The following is a 13,730-nucleotide window of genomic DNA, read 5'->3' as shown; positions in this document are numbered from 1 at the left end:
ACAGAGCCTAGGACTTGCCGATCGGAAGGTCGGCAGTTCGAATCCCCGCGACGACGGGCTGAGCTCCCGTTGCTTGGTCCCTGTTCCTGCCAACGTGGCAGTTCGAAAGTGCACCAAAGTGCAAGTAGATAAAAAGGTACCGCTCCAGCGGGAAGGTAAACGGCGTTTCCGTGCGCTGCTCTGGTTCGCCAGAAGCGGCTTCATCATGCTGGGCACATGACCCGGAAGGTGAACGCCGGCTCCCTCGGCCAGTAAAGCGAGATGAGCGCCGCAACCCCAGAGTCTGTCATGACTGGACCTAACAGTCAGGGGTCCCTTTACCTTTACCTTTACTGTGCTATATTAGAAGCAAAAAACCTTGTTTTGATGAATTGGGAGAGCCGCAAAAACATTCCGTTGAGCACATGGATTGATAATATGGATGGATTAGCTACAGACGAACGAATTGCATGTCGACGCAAAACAAGAATGGATATATATGAAGAAATCCGGGGACGGAATTTGTCCGGGGACAGATTTGCAAATCGGGGACTCTCTCCAGGAATCGTGGATGTCTGGTAACCCTAACGTACCTGTGGTCTCTGGACTTTTTGCCAAATTGGAAAGGGGAGCTACCGGTACTTTCTGCACCGGGTGCAGGAAGGGATGTGAGACGACAGTTGATTATTTGAAACTGTATTTCATGTGATCAAATGTTCTGAAAGCTGCTGCTGGGGGCTGGTGAGGAGGACTGATGACTTGTAATGTTCGACTGCTGTGTTTTTTTTTTAAATAAAACTAATCAAAGATATTGCGGGCGGCCTTTTAGTTCTGCGCCCCCAGTCGCTGTGCACACACCATGCTGGCGCAAAAGTCCAACCCAAACTTTTCCCGCAGTGTTTCGGTCTCTTGGGAGTCAACGGCGCCGGGAAAACATCAACTTTCAAAATGCTAACGGGAGACTCCGAGGTGACGTCCGGGAAGGCCTTTCTGAAAGGCTACAGGTCAGTGCCGACTGGGAAAAAACGCATAAATCTAAATCAAGTAAGTGTTGGAAATCTAAAGAGAAAGAAGGTTCTGTTTATCCTACGTGGTGGTCTTGTAGTAAGGTTAAAGCTTTACTGGGAAATGATATATAATGCAATGAAAAGGATGTTTAAAATAACATTTGTAAACAAACAAACAAACCCAGAAGCTTTTCTGTTGGGGAATTATAGGGACAGAGCAACCTAAATTGCATAGAAACGTACCGTATTTTTCGCTCTATAAGACGCACCAGACCACAAGATACACCTAGTTTTTGGAGGAGGAAAACAAGAAAAAAAATATTCTGAATCTCAGAAGCCAGAACATCAAGAGGGATCGCTGTGCAGTGAAAGCAGCAATCCCTCTTGCTGTTCTGGCTTCTGGGATAGCTGCGCAGCCTGCGCCATAAGACGCACACACATTTCCCCTTACTTTTTAGCAGGGAAAAAGGGGGTCTTATAGAGCAAAAAATACGGTAATCTCGCTTCTTTGCAGGGAGGGAACCACCAGAAGGCCCTCGGCGCTGGATCTCAGTGTCTGGGCTGAACGATGGGGGTGGAGATGCTCTTTCAGGTATACAGGTATACACATTTCCCCTTACTTTTTAGGAGGGAAAAAGTGAGTCTTATAAAGCAAAAAATACGCTTCAGAATATTTTTTTTCTTGTTTTCCTCCTCCAAAAGCTAGGTGCGTCTTGTGGTCTGGTGCATCTTATAGAGCGAAAAATACAGTATATATCTAAAGAAGATGAGCAAATCAGGTTTAATTTGGATATGCAGAAGGTATTGGAAATAAATGTAAGGAGTCGTAGAAAGAGAGGGGGAAGGAAGTCGAGTTTGGAAATGTCGAAATGATTGTAAAATCAGTGAGTGTATAAACTTGGAAAGTATAAATGAAAATTTAAGAAAGGGGGGGGAGAGACCTGCGTTAACCTGCCATGATCTTTGCTTCTTGCTTCAAAGCCACCTCTCTCTCCAATTCCCACCTTCCTAACCCTCACTGTTCCCCCCACCTACAGCGTGATCACTGACCTGCAAGCCGTCCACCAAAACATGGGCTATTGCCCCCAATTTGACGCCATCAACGACCTGCTAACCGGACGCGAACATCTCGTCTTCTACTCTCGCCTGCGCGGGGTCCCGGAGACCGAGATTCCCGGGGTGAGAGTTGCCAAAAATGGGCCGGCTCTCTGGCGCCTTGGCTGAAAAAGCACTCTGCGCATGCTCAGACGGTGACTTGGTTGTTTATTACAGTCGTACCTTGGATCTCAAACCCCTTGGCTCCCGAACAAATCGGCTCCCGAACGATCCAAACGCAGAAGCGTTTGTTTGATAATGTGTGGTTCGCTATGGCTAATAAAGGATAACTATATTTACCAAGGGACACGGGTGGCGCTGTGGGTTAAACCACAGAGCCTAGGACTTGCCGATCAGAAGGTCGGTGGTTTGAATTCCCGTGATGGGGTGAACTCCCGTTGCTCGGTCCCTGCTCCTGCCAACCTAGCAGTTCGAAAGCACGTCCAAGTGCAAGTAGATAAATAGGTACCACTCCGGCGGGAAGGTCAACGGCGTTTCCGTGCCCTGCTCTGGTTCGCCAGAAGCGGCTTACTTAGTCCTGCTGGCCACATGACCCGGAAGCTGGACGCCGGCTCCCTCGGCCAGTAAAGCGAGATGAGCACCGCAACCCCAGAGTCGGCCACGACTGGACCTAATGGTCAGGGCTCCCTTTACCTTTTATATTTACCAAACCCAGAAGTGAGTGTTCCAGTTTCCGAACGGTTTTTGGAAGCCGAACGTCCGACGTTGCTTCCGGTTGGCTGCAGGAGCTTCCAATCGGAAGCCGCGCTTTGGTTTCCGAACATTTTGGAAGTCGAACGGACTTCCAGAACAGATTCCGTTCGACTTCCAAGGTATGCCTGTATTATTATGATGATGGGGGCAAATCTAGGCACCGTTGGCTCTGCCCGTCGTTCGCTCTGGCGCCCCCTGCTGCCGGGATCCCCACCTGTTGCCCAACCGATATCTCTCTCCCTGCCAGGTGGTCAAATGGGGCCTGTCGACGCTTGGTCTGATGGCCTACGCGGATAGGCCCGCCGGACGATACAGCGGCGGCAACAAACGCAAGCTCTCCACGGCCATCGCGCTCATCGGAGCACCGCCGGTCATTTTCCTGGTCAGTGATGGGGAGCGCCGCCGCCTTTGGTGTCGCCGGCCGTTTTTTGAGCCGGAAGGGTGTGTGTGTGTTAGCGGGGTGGGCAAGAACTTGACGAGGCTTTAAATTTCATTTGTTTGCGGGTTCTAGGACGAGCCGACGACGGGGATGGACCCGAGGGCCAAGCGTTTCCTTTGGAACTGTATCCTTGGCGTGATAAGGGACGGCCGGTCGGTGGTCCTCACGTCCCACAGGTAAACAAATAATAATAATAATAATAATTTATTATTTATACCCCGCCCATCTGGCTGGGCTTCCCTAGCCACTCCGGGCGGCTTGCAAAAAAACATTCAAATACTGTAATACATCAAACATTAAAAGCTTCCCTAAACAGGGCTGCCTTCAAAGTCTGGTAGTTGCTGTTCTCTTTGACATCTGGTGGGAGGGCGTTCCACAGGGTGGGTGCCACCACCAAGAAGGCCCTCTGCCTGGTTCCCTGTAACCTCGCTTCTCGCAGGGAGGGAACCGCCAGAAGGCCCTCGGAGCTGGACCCCGGTGTCCGGGCTGGACGATGGGGGTGGAGATGCTCCTTCAGATATACTGGACCGAGGCCGTTTAGGGCTTTCAAGGTTAGCACCAACACTTTGAATTGTGCTCGGAAACGTACTGGGAGCCAATGTACGTCTTTCAAGACCGGTGTTATGTGGTCTCGGCAGCCGCTCCTAGTCACCAGTCTAGCTGCCGCATTCTGGATTAGTTGTAGTTTCTTGGTCACCTTCAAAGGCAGCCCCACGGAGAGCGCATGGCAGTAGTCCAAGCGGGAGATAACCAGAGCATGCACCACTCTGGCCAGACAGTCCGCAGGCAGGGAGGGTCTCATCCTGCGTCCCAGATGTAGCTGCCCTGGACACAGAATTAACCTGCACCTCCATGGACAGCTGTGAGTCCAGAATGATTCCCAGGCTGCGCACCTGGTCCTTCAGGGGCACAGTTACCCCATTCAGGACCAGGGAATCCCCCACACCTGCCCGCCTCCTGTCCCCCAAAAACAGTCCTTCTGTCTTGTCAGGATTCAACCTCAATCCGTTAGCTGCCATCCAGCCTCCAACCGCCAAAGGCAAAATCTCTCTCTCTCGCCTTCCCGTTATTTTTGCTAATGAGTTATTATTATTATTATTATTATTATTATTAGCCAGGCATATCTGCAAAAGGCTCCATGCCTACCTCCCAGCTACTGGGGTGAATATCCAGGCAGAAATTCCAAAGGGGCAGATTCCCCTGCCGTTTACCGGAGAGGCACCTTCTTAAAGAACCGGGGTGAGGCTGAAAGGAGCTAACTGCCTTTTCTTCTCGTTCTTTCTCCCACCTGCTAGCATGGAGGAGTGCGAGGCTCTGTGCACCAGGATGGCGATCATGGTGAACGGCCGTTTCCGATGTCTAGGGAGTGTCCAGCACCTGAAGAACAAGTAAGCCTCTGGCGGCGATGGCGGCGAAGGGTTTCTTGTATTGATAATGTGCTGTTTGGGGGTGGGGTTTCAGTCCTAAAGGCCACACCCCTCGTACAGACCACACACCCTTTTCTCCGGACCACGCCCCTCGCATAAACCACACCTCTTCTCTCTAGGCCACACCCCTCACATAAACCACACCCCATTCCACACACCACCTCTCTGCAGGCCACACCCCTCACATAAGCCACACCCCTGTCTCTAGGCCACACCCCTCACACAAACCACACCCCTGCTCTCTAGGCCACACCCCTCATATAAGCCACACACCCCCTCTCTAGGCCACACCCCTCACATAAAACACCCCCCCTGCTCTCCATTCCACACCCCTCACATAAAACACACCTCCTCTCTGCAGGCCACACCCCTCACATAAGCCACACCCCCTCTCTCCAGGCCACACCTCTCACATAAACCACACCCCTCTCTCTAGGCCACACCCCTCACATAAACCACACCCCTGCTCTCTAGGCCACACCCCTCACATAAAACACACCTCCTCTCTGTAGGCCACACCCATCGCATAAGCCACACCCCTTCTCTCTAGGCCACACCCTGCTTGTCAGAAATGGCATAAATGTAGAGGCTTGTGGGATGTGATCAGAACTTATTGTCAATGAATCAAACCCAATCAACACAATGCATTCATCGTGGACACAATGGCTTGATGCGTATTTTATAATTCCTCATAGTAATCCCATCTGATCTTATGGAGGACTCCCTGGTCCTGAATGGGGTGACTGTGCCCCTGAAAGACCAGGTGCGCAGCCTGGGAGTTATTCTGGACTCACAGCTGTCCATGGAGGCACAGGTCAGTTCTGTGTCCAGGGCAGCTCCATCTAGTACGCAGGATGAGACCCTTCCTGCCCACAGTCTGTCTGGCCAGAGTGGTGCATGCTCTGGTTATCTCCCGCTTGGACTACTGCCATGCGCTCTCCGTGGGGCTGTCTTTGAAGGTGACCTGGAAACTGCAACTAATCCAGAATGCGGCAGCTAGACTGGGGACTGGGAGTGGCTGCCGAGACCATATAAGACCGGGCACAATTCAAAGTGTTGGTGCTGACCTTTCAAGCCCTAAACGGCCTCTGTCCAGTATACCTGAAGGAGCGTCTCCACCTCCAGCGTTCTGCCCGGACACTGAGGTCCATCTCTGAGGGCCTTCTGGTGGTTCCCTCATTGCGAGAAGCCAAGTTACAGGGAACCAGGCAGAGGGCCTTCTCGGTGGAGGCACCTGCCCTGTGGAACACCCTCCCACCAGATGTCAAAGAGAAAAACAATTACCAGACTTTTACAAGACATCTGAAGGCAGCCCTGTTTAGGGAAGCTTTTAATGTTTAATAGGTTATTGTATTTTCGTGTTCTGTTGGAAGCCGCCCAGAGTGGCTGGGGAAGCCCAGCCAGATGGGCGGGGTATAAATAATAAATTATTATTATTATTATCACTACAGTTCCGCCCCGGTTTCTCTTCCTAGGTTCGGAGACGGTTACACCATCGTCCTCCGGGTCTCCAGCGCCGACTTGGGCCCAGTGGAGAAATTCATTCGGGACTCTTTCCCCGGAATCATCTTGAAGGAGAAACATCATTGCACCCTTCAGTACCAGTTGCCTTCTCGCAGCTGCTCCCTGGCCAACATCTTCGGCATCCTCTCTGCTCACCGGACCACCTACCACATCGAAGATTACTCCGTCTCTCAAACGACCCTCGACCAGGTGAGGCCCGCGGCGTGAGTGGGGACCCTCTAAAGGTAAAGGTAAAGGAACCCCTGACCATTAGGTCCATTTGTGGCCGACTCTGGGGTTGCGGCGCTCATCTCGCTTTACTGGCCGAGGGAGCCGGCGTACAGCTTCCGGGTCATGTGGCCAGCAGGACTAAGCCGCTTCTGGCGAACCAGAGCAGCGCACGGAAACGCCGTTTACCTTCCCGCCGGAGCGGTACCTATTTATCTACTTGCACTTTGACGTGCTTTCAAACTGCTAGCTTGGCAGGAGCTGGGACCGAGCAACGGGAGCTCACCCCGTCATTGCGGGGATTCGAACCGCCGACCTTCTGATCGGCAAGTCCTAGGCTCTGTGGTTTAACCCACAGCGCCACCCGTGTCCCTTGGGGACCCCCTCCCCCAAAAAACCTTACCAAACAAAGCTTCGGCCTGTCTTGTTTCCCTTCTCGCTTCTGAGAATCCTCCCAGTTTCCTTCCGATTTCTGCAATCATAAGGACTAATAACTTAACTTTAGAGGTTGGGCCCTTGAAGGTAACTTGGAAACTTCGGCCGGTCCGAAACGGAGCAGTTTTGAAAAGAATAACGCTATTAAAAAATGTAATGGAGGATGGATGGCGGCCAGCAGATTGAGGTTGAATCCTGACAAGACAGAAGTACTGCTTTGGGGGGACAGGGGGCGGGCGGGTGTGGGGGACTCCCTGTTCCTGAATGGGGCAACTGTGCCCCCAAAGGACCAGGTGCGCAGCCTGGGAGTCATTTTGGACTCACAGCTGTCCATGGAGGTGCAGGTCAATTCTGTGTCCAGGGCAGCTCCATCTGGTACGCAGGATGAGACCCTCCCTGTCCACAGACTGTCTGGCCAGAGTGGCGCATGCTCTGGTTATCTCCCGCTTGGACTACTGCCATGCGCTCTACGTGGGGCTGCCTTTGAAGGTGACCCGGAAACTGCAACTAATCCAGAATGCGGCAGCTGGACTGGGGACTGGGAGCGGCTGCCGGAACCACATAACACTGGTCCTGGGATACCTGCATTGGCTCCCAGTACGTTTCCAAGCACAATTCAAAGTGTTGGTGCTGACCTTCAAAGCTCTAAACGGCCCAGTATACCTGAAAGAGCATACCACCCCCATCGTTCAGCCCAGACAGTGAGATCCAGCGCCAAGGGCCTTCTGGCGGTTCCCTCATTGCGAGAAGTGAGGTTACAGGGAACCAGGCAGAAAGCCTTCTCGGTGGTGGTGCCCGCCCTGTGGAACGCCCTCCCGTCAGATGTCAAGGAAATAAGTAGCTATCTTATCTTTAAAAGACATCTGAAGGCAGCCCTGTTTAGGGAAGTTTTTAATATTTAATGCTGTATTGTTTTTAACACTCGATTGGGAGCCGCCCAGAGTGGCTGGGGAAGCCCAGCCAGATGGGCGGGGTATAAATAATAAATTTTATTATTATTATTATTATTATTATTATTATTATTATTATTATTATATCCTCTTTTGCCTTTCTCTCACCGCCTCATTTCCTTTCGCCGCAAGGTGTTCGTTCACTTCGCCAAAGACCAAAGCGACGACGATTGCTGCCCCATGGACCACCCCACGGCCCCCAGCCGCTGGAGGAGAATTCTTGGTTTCCTGGAGGACAAGAACGTAGAAGAAACCCGGGTCTGAGAGACACGATCCGGACTCGAACCTCGTTTTGAGGGTGGGCATTGGGGGGTCTCCACGCCCCTGATTGTGGAGTTGAACCCACACGAGCAAAACCCCCATTTCCCGGTGTCTCAGATGCGCTGCCTTCTCAAAGGAGTGAATGTAAGGACAGGGTCTTTCGGGGGCCAACACTTAACAGCAAGCGCCCCCCAATCTTCGATCCCTCCGGTAAGGGGGTCCGGAAAGCAGAGAAGAGGGTTCTCTGTAGGTCTGGAGCCGTGGGGGACGGGAAATGAATATGGAGATCCGAAACTACCTCGTTTGCCCGTCCCGAACTTCAAATGGGGCTGTTTTTCCGGGATTCGCCTTCTGCCGAATTTTCTCCCCGTGCAAAAATTGTGTATTTGCATACGCACACGCGCAAAGTATGTATTAGGTGCGAATCACGTGCTGAAGATTGAGCACGGCTGTGAAAACATCCCGGAAGGTCTCGTTTACAAGACGGGAGCGGTTTATTTGCTCCTCGTTTCCTCTCGCCCCCCCCCCCACAAGGCGAGTGGGGGCGGATTTATTTATGCAACTTTAAAAAGCTTTGTGCAAGCCGGTTTTAAATTGCTGGGCTAGGCAGGGGCGGCGTTAGAGAAACCAACAATTTAAAAGGTTTTTTGGGGGGGGTTGCAGATAGATAAAGGGGCGGAACGGGAGGTGTTTAGAGAACACGGGCGTATGGCTGCTGTGCATCGATAAAATAACTTATTCTCGCTTTTGCTGCTAGCCCATTCTGAGCAGAGTCTGCCCCCCCACTTTGCTTTGCAGTTGTTGATACAGTGGTGCCTCGCAAGACGAAATTAATTCGTTCCGCAAGTCTCTTCGTCTTGCGAGTTTTTCGTCTTGCGATGCACGGTTTCCCATAGGAATGCATTGAAAATCAATTAATGCGTTCCTAGGGAAACCGCCTTCAGGCCAGGTCCGGGGACAGTCTGTCCCCGGACCTCTTCTGAAGTCGGGGGGGGGGACAAGGGCTTTTCTTCCCACCCCCAGCATTTTAAAAAACCCCGGGACAGCGGAGGACTTCTCCGCTGTCCGGGCGATCTTAAAATGCTGGCGGGCGGCATTTTAAAATCGCCCCGGGACAGCGGAGGACTTCTCCGCTGTCCGGGGCGATTTAAAAGCCCTCCGGGACAGGCAGGCAGGGGGGAGCAAAGACTTTCGCCCCCCGCCCGCCTTCAGAAGGTGTTCCCTCCCCCCCGCCCGGCTTCGGAGCACCGTTCCGAAGCCGGGCGGCGGCGGGAGGTGTTCCCTCCCCCCCGCCCGGCTTCGGAGCACCGTTCCGAAGCCGGGCGGCGGCGGGAGGTGTTCCCTCCCCCCCGCCCGGCTTCGGAGCACCGTTCTGAAGCCGGGCGGCGGCGGGAGGTGTTCCCGCCCTGCCGCCCGGCTTTGGAGGAGCCTTCCGAAGCCCGGCGGCGGCAGGAGGAGGTGTCCCCGCCCCGCCGCCAGGCTTTGGAGGAGGTCCGAGGACAGTGGGGAAGACCCGCTGCGCTTCCCTGCTGTCCCTGAGATTTCCCTATGGGCTGTCGTCTTGCGAAGCAAGCCCATAGGGAAATTCGTTTTGCGAAGCGCCTCCAAAACGGAAAACTCTTTTGTCTAGCGGGTTTTCCGTCTTGCGAGGCGTTCGTCTTGCGGGGTACCACTGTATTTTGTGGGTGAATTTCCTTCTGCACCAGTTGAATGTGTCGAACGCACTGGGATATCAGGCGTCTTTGCAATTGCTCTGCGATTCCCCCCTACTGCCGATTGGGGGCGCTAATGTCATAGGCGGCCTGTTCTTTGGGGTGAGCCCTACAGCTTGCATTTGGAACCCCCAGTCTTTCGGCAACCTCTGATTTCTTTCTGGGGTGCCCCCTTTTAAAGGACGGAGGTGTTTCGCTCCTGAGCTGCGCAGCGGAAGTCGTTTTCTGCAGGAAGATTTTAAATCAGAGAGCCTGAGACATCGCTGCCCCTAAACCCCCAAACCCCCAGGGGGTTCGACATGAGGACCCACAGAAATTGCAGGGACCGGTGGTCAGGAAGGATGGAGGTTTGGAGACGAGCGAAATCTCGAAAGCCACAACTTCCCTCATTTTGATGCAGAAGGAAGCTCCGCATAGCGCTGACGGGCCAGTGCCCGGGACGTCACCCGCCCCCTTAGTTTTTCACACTTTTCCAAAAAGTCCTTTCTTTTTCTTCTTTTTCTAAAAAAAGTTAGAGGCTCACACGACCTGTGAATGTACACTCTGGACTTTCAGGGCGGGGGTGTTAAGAGGGGGAGAGTTTTCAAGGCGGCTGGCGTGGAAAGCAGGGAAGGAACTGGAGGCCGGTGGTTGTGGGGCAACGGCCCCCTAGATATCGTTGGGACTGCCGCCTCCCAACATCCAAGATGGCCATTAGTCGGGGGTGATGGGGAGTCAGAGTCCAGCAATATTTGAAGGGCCACAGGTTATCCTCGAAATTGCACTCCTGCGGGAGATGGAATCGTGGAATTGTAAAGTTGCCATGCTAAAGCATCTGGGAAAATTCCTCTTTTTAGAATTGGCATTGACTTGAGGTCTAGGGAAGCCTGTATCCCTCCAGCTGTCGCTGCCTCTATTTATTTTATTTTATTGATTACGTAAAATGTAACACAGCCTATGCAAAAATAAAATAAATGCCTCAGTTTGCAAGAGGCAGCAGGGAACGCCTCATCTCCTGTCAGGGATGGCAGTGTCTGTGTCCCTGGACTCCAGCTTCCCGCCAGTCCCTGTATTTGGTACAGCCATGGATGATGGGTTATGTAGTCCAGCAACCGTGGATGATGGGTTATGTAGTCCAGCAACCGCGGAAGATGGGTTGTGTAGTCCAGCAACCACGGATGATGGGTTATGTAGTCCAGCAACCGTGGATGATGGGTTATGTAGTCCAGCAACCGCGGAAGATGGGTTATGTAGTCCAGCAACCGTGGATGATGGGTTATGTAGTCCAGCAACCGCGGAAGATGGGTTATGTAGTCCAGCAACCGCGGATGATGGGTTATGTAGTCCAGCAACCGCGGAAGATGGGTTATGTAGTCCAGCAACCGTGGATGATGGGTTATGTAGTCCAGCAACCTGGAATATCCTGATCTGAGATGGAGCCTTCTGCGTTCTCGGGAGAGAGCGTCTCTTCTAAACAGAGGCGTGTTTTCATCTCTTGCATGCGGAAGGGAGTGCCTCTCCTTAGATCAGGGACGGGGAAAATAGCGCTGCATCCCTCCTGATGTCGACTCCCAGTGGTCAGGGACGATGGGAACTGGAGTCCAGGTGGCGCCCGGGCAGCGCATGGTTTCCCCCCCCTCCGCACTGTGGAATAGGGCAGAAGACACGTTCCCTCTCTCCTTTTAAATTAAGGTTGCCATATTTCAACAGGTGACAATCTGGACACCAAAGTTGTCAAGGTTGTTTTGGCCAAAGACAAGCTTTTTTTGATGAAATCTCCCCCCCAAAAAAATGGAAGTTTCGGAACTACAGTTGTAGCTCGCAAGTCCGTTCAGCTTCCAAAACGTTCAGAAACCAAAGCGCAGCTTCCGGTTGGCTGCGGGAAGCTCCTGCGGCCAACCGGAAGATGTGCCAGATGTTCGGCTTCTGAAAATAGTCCGCAAACCGGAACAGTCACTTCTGGGTTTCCGGCGTTCGGGAGCGGAAACATCCGAGAACTAAGCTGTTCGAAAACCAAGGTATGGCTGTGTTTTTAAGGAAATTAAATGTCAGCTCTTTGCACATGGGTTGCCGTACGTCTGGGTTTTCTGACGGATAAATCCCGGATATGTTGGGCGGGGGGGAATTATGGCACCCCTATTTTAAATCAACGCCTGCCTTCGTTCTCTGCCTTCGCTCTCTTCCGCCCCAGTTTTTGGACAACCATATGCATAGTTTTAAGGGACACGGGTGGCGCTGTGGGTTAAACCACAGAGCCTAGGACTTGCCGATCGGAAGGTCGGCGGTTCGAATCCCATGACGGGGTGAGCTCCCGTTGCTCAGTCCCTGCTCCTGCCCACTAGCAGTTTGAAAGCACGTCAAAGTGCAAGTAGATAAATAGGTACCACTCCAGTGGGAAGGTAAACAGCGTTTCCGTGCGCTGCTCTGGTTCGCCAGAAGCGGTTCAGTCATGCTGGCCACATGACCCGGAAGCTGTACGCCGGCTCCCTCGGCCAATAAAGCGAGATGAGCGCCGCAACCCCAGAGTCGGCCACGACAGGACCCAATGGTCAGGGGTCCCTTTATGCATAATTTTGGGGAATGAGTGGTCGTTCGGACATTCAGAGAATGAGCTGGCCGCTGCAATGTTCCAGGAAAAAAAAATGCCTTTGGGATTCAAAGCACATGGCAGTGCCCACTTATTACAATCTGGGGGTTCGGTGCCACAGTGTGAGACAGGGAGAGGGGGGTCTTTATTTGCAGCTGGCAGTGGCTAGCTCACACGGCGGGATTCGAACTTGGCCCCTGGCGTACCCCCGAGCTACTTTGCTGTCCTTTCTGCGGACGGGGGCTGCTCACCCCCATCGCATCTTCTGCCTTCAGCTCCTTATGCTTATATGCTGGAAACAAACATATAAATATATATATATACTGAATAAAAATGCTATGTTCTGTTAAGAACGCCTCTTGCCACCTTTGTGCGTCTGTCCGTAGAATCATAGAGTCGGAGGGGCAGAGCGTCGGGATGGTTTCATTAGCACCCCTGCTGGCTGGTGGAGGAATGAATGAATGAATCTTTATTTGCGTCGGCCGCAGCAATAAAACAATACGATATATAGTCATACCTCGGGTTACAGACGCTTCAGGTTGCTTTTTTTGGGTTACGGATGCGCCGAAAAAATCCATTTTCAGATACATCACCTGATCCAAAAGCATCTTTTATCATTACCCGAAAGCTTTCCATACGCTGCTTAATAGCAAAATAATTTTAAGATCTGTTTACAGAGATGGACAGATCTGCCCCTTGCAAGCCCCCGCAGACAATTGCGTTGCCTCTAGCCATCTTGGGGGGGGGGCTGTCAATAATAATAATAATAATAATAATAATAATAATTTATTATTTATACCCCGCCCATCTAGCTGGGCTTCCCCAGCCACTCTGGGCGGCTTCCAACAAAACACTAAAATACAATAACCTGTTAAACATTAAAAGCTTCCCTAAACAGGGCTGCCTTCAGATGTCTTCTAAAAGTCTGGTAGTTGTTGTTCTCTTTGACATCTGATGGGAGGGCGTTCCACAGGGTGGGCGCCACCACCGAGAAGGCCCTCTGCCTGGTTCCCTGTAACTTGGCTTCTCGCAGGGAGGGAACCGCCAGAAGGCCCTTGGAGATGGACCCAGGTGTCCGGGCTGAACGATGGGGGTGGAGACGCTCCTTCAGATATACTGGGCCTTTGAGGCCGTTTAGGGCTTTCAAGGTCAGCCCCAACACTTTGAATTGTGCTCGGAAGCGTACTGGGAGCCACTGTAGGTCTTTCAGTTATGCGGTCTTGGCGGCCGCTCCCAGTCCCCAGTCTGGCTGCCGCATTCTGGATTAGTTGTAGTTTCCGGGTCACCTTCAAAGGTAGCCCCACGGAGAGCTCATGGCAGTAGTCCAAGCGGGAGATAACCAGAGCATGCACCACTCTGGTGAGACAGTCTGCGGGCAGGGAGGGTCTCATCCTGCGTACCAGATGGAGCTGCC

The 13,730-nt window shown here is 52.6% G+C and overlaps 1 protein-coding gene across 4 annotated transcripts in view; it reads left to right on the top strand.

Moving 5' to 3' along the window:
- ABCA7 (ATP binding cassette subfamily A member 7) overlaps window positions 1–8,335 on the top strand; it is an 85,838-nt gene extending 77,503 nt beyond the window's left edge. For all 4 annotated transcript variants that reach the window (XM_080988698.1, XM_080988695.1, XM_080988697.1 and 1 more), the window contains 7 exons: window positions 877–983; window positions 2,024–2,165; window positions 3,043–3,177; window positions 3,307–3,410; window positions 4,530–4,622; window positions 6,137–6,374; window positions 7,910–8,335. In XM_080988698.1, coding sequence (XP_080844824.1) covers window positions 877–983; window positions 2,024–2,165; window positions 3,043–3,177; window positions 3,307–3,410; window positions 4,530–4,622; window positions 6,137–6,374; window positions 7,910–8,041 — 951 coding nt within the window. In that variant the 3' untranslated portion in view covers window positions 8,042–8,335. The remainder of the gene's footprint in view (window positions 1–876; window positions 984–2,023; window positions 2,166–3,042; window positions 3,178–3,306; window positions 3,411–4,529; window positions 4,623–6,136; window positions 6,375–7,909) is intronic.
- Window positions 8,336–13,730: the final 5,395 nt, after the last annotated feature.

The sequence above is a fragment of the Podarcis pityusensis genome (assembly GCF_964106645.2).
Source record: "Podarcis pityusensis genome assembly, chromosome: 18".
In the NCBI taxonomy this organism is placed as follows: domain Eukaryota; kingdom Metazoa; phylum Chordata; class Lepidosauria; order Squamata; family Lacertidae; genus Podarcis; species Podarcis pityusensis.
This window is presented reverse-complemented; position numbering and strand designations above follow the sequence as displayed.